Here is a 7,961-nt window from a genome sequence, read left to right as displayed (position 1 = left end):
AACACATGACCATTAGTGAATCCACAATCTGACAAAAAATGTTGAGCTGCTCAGATGTTCTTGCTCAGGTTAAGATTTCAGCCGGAAAGCTCCAGGGATCAGGACTTGGGTAGCTTCGGCAAGTGCCTTTTTCGTCTTCAGCTGCTTGAACAGCCCAGGGTACTAGCTTCTTGTCACTCGGTGCCAATCACCCCACTTATGCCGGCCTGAGCATGCCCGTTGTGTTTACATCACCCTGCCAGACCAATTTATGAGTGAGCTCGTGTTTATTTTTCAGAGCATGCAAATGCTGAACACTTGCTCTGTCTGTTTCTTTTTCCAACGCAGGATTGGCATAGATGTTTCCATCTATTGACTGTCCCTGGACGAACCCTTAGCTTTCTACTCCGAAAGTCGCCTCTCCGGCTGCTGTTCGGTTCTGACGGTGCCCTTGGAACGCTCTTTATTTTCATGGTGTCAAGGTGGTCAAGCATGAAAACAACCCGGGGCAAGGATGGTGAAGTTACTCAAGCAGTGGAAGCCTCTCTGCAAACCATCTTTGACCCTCCTCGACAGCTACATCCTGATGAGTGATGACTGAGCGGAAACGAGACGAACTCCTACGCATTGACAGGACCTGAAGCTGATCTCCCCATTGTTGTCAGTTGAGGAACGCTGCCAGAACCCCCTACTTGACACGACACAAACTGCTTGTGACTTTCTGCTGCTGTCAGTAAATCGCAAACTGATATACACATACGACAGCAGTGCCCTGACAGCTCAAGACCTTCATTGTCCTAAATCTGTTTTTGAACATCATAATTTTGGTCAGAGATCATCGCTGCAACAGAAACCTGTGCAAACATACAACACAAATTTGTTCACTGAGTCATTGCACAGGACACACGCTCTACAGATAACAACACAGAGAGCCACTGGAGAACAGGACAAACCTGTAAACAACAAACCCGCGAGCTGACCTGAAGGGGCAGTCGATCGTACTAGGACAAACAATCGCAACACGACACTAGCAGACCTGAAATCGCGTCACAGGGGATGCACACTGAAACCTGGCAGCTGAGTGCCAGTACAGTAAAGAGGAAACACCTGATTCCGGCACACAGATGCTTGAAGCAGAAAACCTGTAGAAGCTTACAATACAATCTTTTTTTCTTTTTTATTTTGATAGTAGCATACAAGTACAGCACAATCTGTCAGCTGCATCATGGATCGGTGGGTACTGGATGACGTCGGCGAGACAGAATGGATTTCAAGTAGACAAGATAGTGTGAGATACTCAGTCATAACCTGTACTCGATTGAGTAGAATTAGTAATCAACGATGCTCAACTAACATTCAGATACACTGGTCATGGCAAAGGCCACTAGTCAACTAGTGGAATAGATTACACACGAGCGTCAACCTTTGTTGCATCTCCTTTTAGTTTTATCAAGCGGAGGTGCTCTATCATAAGCCAGAGCACAGTCGTCAACTCACCTCCGCTGTTTAGGTTCCTGGCGTGCGCCTCCCTGCTGCACCGGTTGGCTGCATAGGCCATGAAGTCGGTCCACACGTCTAGCAGCACATCCACCTCCTCTTCGTCCCTACGACGCAGTATCCGAGCAATCTTGCGTGCGTACATGAGCCGAGGAGTTTCGTAGTAGTTGAAATTCTCCTCGTGTGGCAGCTCCAGTATGCTCCCGGCAAGCTCCTTCTCGAGCTTAGAAGGATTTAAGCAGCGGCGGCGATGGCGTGGTCCGAACAATCTCTTGAGCGCGGTGAAGATGTTGCCTCGAGAACCAACTAGGCGTTCTTCACACAAGTCGTCCAGATTGTTGCAGGTTTTCTTGTACAGCCAGTTTTGAGGAAGGCCTGGTAGCATGTCGGGGCGATCCACCAGGAGGAACATCATATAGTTGGACAGTGCCCTGACTGCCTCCACACGGCCGTCAGCCGCATCATGGCCGCTTGGCTGCCTTGCGGCGAGGATCAAGTCGGTGGCGATGTGCCAGCTGATGATGCTCTCGTGGAAGTCAACTCCATGCCAGCCCTCCAACTCACTGTACAGCCCGGGGTACTTCTTGTCACTCAGCGCCATTTTACGCCTAATACAGAAGTAGTCTTACCATAAGTAACACAGCAACCCACGTACTACTAACCTATATACTTTCAGTAAAAAGCAGAATCATGAGTTCATGACAAGATCTGTTGATGCTATGAGGCTTGCATTCATGCCAAAAAACAAAAAGAAGAGTGTTTGGATCCACTGAAATGTAAGTACTGAATTTTCGGAAACTCGCTGAAGTAGTGAAGTACGACGGCGTGCACGACATGATCGGCCACGGCATCTGAGGATCAGACCGGCGCGCCGGCCTGGGAGCAACGTCCGTCCGCCTGGTCTTCCTAGGAACTCTTATTGATCAGATTTGTGGAAGGAATAAATATGTATGTTGTATGTATGCAATTGAAAACCATGAAATGTATTTGAAGCATGTATATATGCAAGTCATAATTGTGAAATACATATGCAAATGGCATGTCCTATTCTTGCCTGTGTGCAGTGTTAGCTCGTCTAAACCTGCCGCACCTGTCGTAAGTTTCAGTTTCAGAAAATAATGTAGTATAGGTTCAGTTAGACACCTGCTATTTTGCAGCTAGTTTTCAGCTAAGTTTCTGTTAGCGCTAGAAGACGCGGCTTGTGCGATCTGTGGCGAAGTTGTAGGGGTGACAGGAGCATGCTCGATGTCGTGTGATGGCACGATCTAGTAGTTGAGCAAGTCTCGCTGCACGATTGATCGATCTCTGAATAAAAGGAAAGAGAAGCAGAAAAGCTGCAACAGTTCGCAGCACAAAAACTTGCCTCGCCTCTCTAGTTCATCTTCGGCCTGAATCCACAACAACAATTGGCATCAGAGCCTTCAAAGATCCATGGCTGGAGGGCGTGGGACGAGGCATGGCGCTGGCGGCGGCGTGCCGCAGGCCGGCCTGGGAGCGAGCAGCAAGGCGACGGCAGTGGTCTCCAACAGGACGCCAGCGGCAACGATCAGCAGGGAGTCGGCGGCGCTGGCGACGGCGCGCAACGCCTCGGCTCCAGGTCTCCCGCGCGCCATCGCAGGCTGTCGCGCTCGCCTCCGCCGCGTCATGGACGGCACGGCGAACTGGTGGTGCGCGAGCGAGTGGTGAGGGAGAGCGGCGGCTCTGCCCAATATCCGACACTCACTCGCACCAACTACGTCGACTGGGCCATGGTGATGCGCGTGCAACTGCAGGCTCAGGGCCTGTGGGAGGCCGTGGAGTATGGCGAGGCGACCGAGACGATCGCGCCGCGCTGGCCGAGCTGCTCCGCGCGGTGCCTCCAGAGCTGATCCGCGCCTTCGCCGGCAAGGACTCGGCAAAGGAGGCGTGGGACACGCTGAGGACGGTGCGCATGGGCAGCGAGCACGTCCGGGAGGCCAGGGCACAGACTCGCCGACGCAAGTTCGAGGAGATACATTCCTGCGATGATGAGTCCATTCAGGACTTTTCTCTTCGTCTGACAGCGATCGTGAACGAGCTGGAGCTGCTGGGCGATCCCGTGACGGAGTACCGCGCCGTGCTGAAGTTTCTCCGCGCGGTGCCACGCAAGTTCAGGCAGATGGCCATGGCCATCGAATCCTTCGTCAACCTGCGAACGCTCTCGATCGAGGAGCTGTGCGGGCGACTACTGTCCGTTGAGGAGAGCTACGCCCTTGACGACGTCGACCATGGCGTAGGCGAACTGCTCCTTACTGAGAGGGAGTGGCATGCACGCCAGCAGCATCAAGACCGGAGCTCGTCCTCGGGCACCAAGGGACACTTCGGCTCACGACCGCAAGGCGGGGAGCGGGCTGGTGGACGTGGCGACGGCGGCAAGAAGCCCACCGGCATGAAGCGGAAGGGCAAGTGCCGCTATTGTAACATTCCTGGCCACTGGGCCAGGGAGTGTCGCAAGGCGGAGCGCGATTGCCAGAACCAGGGCGAGTCGGCGAATCTGGCCGAGGCGGACGTGGAGCCTCCGGCGCTTCTGCTGGCGACCGTGGAGCAGGGCGAGCAGCCGGCCCAAGCCACGGGTCCGGCGGGCGAGACACAGGTGGTACCTGTGCGCGCGCAAGCGGTCTTCCTCAATGAAGAGCGCGTCGTCCCGGTCACCACCCGAGCGCGCGGCTCCTGGTACTTGGACACCGGTGTCAGCAGCCACATGACCGGGGCGCGAGACGCTTTCGTCAACCTCGACGAGACGGTGCACGGCTCCGTGCGGTTCGGGGACGGATTGCTCGTCACGATCTGCGGAAAGGGCTGCGTCATGTTCCGGTGTGCCAACGGCAACCAGCGGATGCTCGCGGACGTCTACTTCATCCCCAAGTCGCGGGCCAACATAATCTCGCTCGGGCAGCTGGACGAGAACGGATGCAAATCCGTGATCGAGGACGGGCACCTTTGTGTGTTCGACCAACGGAGGGAACTGCTCCTGCGGGTCAGGCGCACCGCAAACCGCGTGTACGTACTGCGGCTGGACCTGGCCGCGCCGGCGTGCCTCGTGGCCAAACTGGACGACCCGGCGTGGCTGTGGCATGCCCGCCTCGGCCACCTCCACTTCCGCGCCATGAACGCCATGTCCAGGAGGGGCATGGTCCGTGGGATGCCGCTGGTGGACCACATTGACGAGATCTGCGACGGGTGCACGATCGGGAAGCAGCATCGCCTGGCGTTCCCACGCGCGAGCCCGCACCGTGCCGAGCGCGCCCTGGACCTGGTACACACTGACCTCTGCGGCCCGATCAAGCCAGCGACTGCGGGCGGTAATCAGTATTTCCTTCTGGTCGTTGATGATTACAACACATATATGTGGCTAGAGGTTCTCAGGTCCAAGGATGAGGCGTTCGCGCGCTTCAAGAAATTTCATCCGCAGGCCGAGGCGAAGCAGAGCTGTCGCCTGCGCGCGTTCCGCTCAGACAGAGGCGGTGAGTTCAACTCTGGCGAGTTCAAGGCCCACTGCGAGCAGGGCGGCATCTGTTGGGAATCGTAGCATAATTTTAAAAAATTTCCTACGCTCACCAAGATGCATCTATGGAGTCTACTAGCAACAAGGGGAAAGGAGTGGATCTACATACCCTTGTAGATCGCGAGCGGAAGCGTTCCAATGAACGTGGATGACGGAGTCGTACTCGCCGTGATCCAAATCACCGATGACCGAGTGCCGAACGGACGGCACCTCCGCGTTCAACACACGTACGGTGCAGCGACGTCTCCTCCTTCTTGATCCAGCAAGGGGGGAGGAGAGGTTGATGGAGATCCAACAGCACGACGGCGTGGTGGTGGATGTAGCGGGTCTCCGGCAGGGCTTCGCAAGCTTCTGCGAGAGAGAGAGAGGTGTTGCAGGGGAGGAGGGAGGCGCCCAAGGCTTAGATCTTGCTGCCCTCCCTTCCGCCCACTATATATAGGGCCAAGGGAGAGGGGGGGGGGGGGGGCGCAGCCTTGCCCCTTCCTCCAAGGAAGGGTGCGGCCAGGGGGGAGTCCTTCCCCCCCAAGGCACCTCGGAGGTGCCTTCCCCCTTTAGGACTCTCCCTTTTTTTTCTTATCTCTTGCGCATGGGCCTCTTGGGGCTGGTGCCCTTGGCCCATATAGGCCAAGGCGCACCCCTTACAGCCCATGTGGCCCCCCGGGGCTGGTGGACCCCCTTGGTGGACCCCCGGACCCCTTTCGGCACTCCCGGTACAATACCGATAAAGTGCGAAACCTTTCCGGCGACCAAAATAAGACTTCCCATATATAAATCTTTACCTCCGGACCATTCCGGAACCTCTCGTGACGTCCGGGATCTCATCCGGGACTCCGAACAACTTTCGGGTTTCCGCATACATATATCTCTACAACCCTAGCGTCACCGGACCTTAAGTGTGTAGACCCTACGGGTTCGGGAGACATGCAGACATGACCGAGACGCCTCTCCGGTCAATAACCAACAGCGGGATCTGGATACCCATGTTGGCTCCCACATGTTCCACGATGATATCATCGGATGAACCACGGTGTCGAGGATTCAATCAATCCGTATGCAATTCCCTTTGTCAAACGGTATGTTACTTGCCCGAGATTCGATCGTCGGTATCCCAATACCTTGTTCAATCTCGTTACCGGCAAGTCTCTTTACTCGTACCGCAATGCATGATCCCGTGACTATCGCCTTAGTCACATTGAGCTCATTATGATGATGCATTACCGAGTGGGCCCAGAGATACCTCTCCGTTTACACGGAGTGACAAATCCCAGTCTCGATCCGTGCCAACCCAACAGACACTTTCGGAGATACCCGTAATGCACCTTTATAGTCACCCAGTTACGTTGTGACGTTTGGCACACCCAAAGCACTCCTACGGTATCCGGGAGTTGCACGATCTCATGGTCTAAGGAAAAGATACTTGACATTGGAAAAGCTCTAGCAAACGAAACTACACGATCTTTTATGCTATGCTTAGGATTGGGTCTTGTCCATCACATCATTCTCCTAATGATGTGATCCCGTTATCAATGACATCCAATGTCCATAGTCAGGAAACCATGACTATCTGTTGATCAACGAGCTAGTCAACTAGAGGCTTACTAGGGACATGTTGTGGTCTATGTATTCACACATGTATTACGATTTCCGGACAATACAATTATAGCATGAATAATAGACAATTACCATGAACAAAGAAATATAATAATAACCATTTATTATTGCCTCTAGGGCATATTTCCAACAGTCTCCCACTTGCACTAGAGTCAATAATCTAGTTCACATCACCATGTGATTTAACACTCAGTGGTCACATCACCATGTGACCAACATCTAAAGAGTTTACTAGAGTCAACAATCTAGTTCACATCACTATGTGATTATCACTCAATGTGTTCTGGTTTGGTCATGTTATGCTTGTGAGAGAGGTTATTAGTCAACGGGTCTGAACCTTTCAGAACCGTGTGCTTTACGAATATCTATGTCATCTTGTGGATGCTACCACGCGCTATTTGGAGCCATTTCAAATAATTGCTCTACTATACGAATCCGGTTTGCTACTCAGAGTCATCCGGATTAGTGTCAAAGTTCGCATCGACGTAACCCTTTACGACGAACTCCTTTCCACCTCCATAATCGAGAAAATTCCTTAATCCACTAGGTGCTAAGGATAAGTTCGACCGCTGTCATGAGATCCTTTCCCGGATCACCATTGTACCCTCTTGACCAACTCATGGCAAGGCACACTACATGTGCGGTACACAGCATAGCATACTATAGAGCCTATGTCTAAAGCATAGGGGACGACCTTCGTCCTTTCTCTATCTTCTGCTGTGGTCAGGTCTTGAGTCTCACTCAATACTCACACCTTGTAACACAGCCAAGAACTCCTTGAACTCTTTCAAAATCATGTCAAGGTGCGCTGTCTTTTGAAAGTATCATCAGGCGTCTTGATCTATCTCTATGGATCTTGATGCCCAATATGTAAGTAGCTTTATCCAGGTCTTCCTTTGAAAAACTCCTTTCAAACAACCCTTTATGCTTTTCAGAAATTTTACATCATTTCGGATCAACAATATGTCATTCACATATACTTACCAGAAATGTTGTAGCGCTCCCACTCACTTTATTGTAAATACAAGTTTCTAACAAACTTTGTATAAACCCAAAAACTTTGATCACCCCATCAAAGCGTATATTCTGACTCCGAGATGCTTGCTCTGATCCATGGAAGGATCGCTGGAGCTAGCATACCTTTTAGCATCCTTAGGATCGACAAAACCTTTCTGATTGTATCACATACAACCTTTCCTTACGAAAACTGGTAAGGAAACTTGTTTTGACATCCATCTGCCAGATTTCATAAATGTAGCTAATGCTAACATGATTCCGACGGACCTAAGCATCGCTACGGATGAGAAAAACTCATCGTAGTCAACTCCTTGAACTTGTGAAAATACTCTTT

The 7,961-nt window shown here is 52.3% G+C and overlaps 1 protein-coding gene across 1 annotated transcript; it reads right to left on the bottom strand.

The window, feature by feature from the left end:
* Window positions 1-776: 776 nt before the first annotated feature.
* LOC109753426 (uncharacterized) lies at window positions 777-2,077 on the bottom strand. The gene is made up of 3 exons (XM_020312325.1): window positions 1,477-2,077; window positions 1,016-1,086; window positions 777-833 (listed from the first exon to the last, which is right to left on the bottom strand). Exons 1-3 carry the CDS (start codon window positions 2,075-2,077, stop codon window positions 777-779), a joined length of 729 nt encoding a protein of 242 aa, XP_020167914.1.
* Window positions 2,078-7,961: the final 5,884 nt, after the last annotated feature.

Source organism: Aegilops tauschii, chromosome 2 (assembly GCF_002575655.3).
Source record: "Aegilops tauschii subsp. strangulata cultivar AL8/78 chromosome 2, Aet v6.0, whole genome shotgun sequence".
Classification (NCBI taxonomy): Eukaryota; Viridiplantae; Streptophyta; class Magnoliopsida; order Poales; family Poaceae; genus Aegilops; species Aegilops tauschii.
The sequence above is the reverse complement of the archived record's forward strand: the minus strand, read 5'-3'. Positions and strand labels throughout refer to the sequence as shown.

What these genes read in the sequence shown, in the direction of transcription:
- LOC109753426 (XM_020312325.1), bottom strand. Translation starts at nt 2,077, where the DNA reads ATGGCGCTGAGTGACAAGAAGTACCCCGGGCTGTACAGTGAGTTGGAG. An exon ending in CAGGAACCTAAACAGCGGAG is followed by an intron (nt 1,087 to 1,476) that starts GTGAGTTGACGA and finishes TGCCGGAATCAG; the next exon opens with GTGTTTCCTCTTTACTGTAC. An exon ending in CCCCTGTGACGCGATTTCAG is followed by an intron (nt 834 to 1,015) that starts GTCTGCTAGTGT and finishes ATGTTTGCACAG; the next exon opens with GTTTCTGTTGCAGCGATGAT.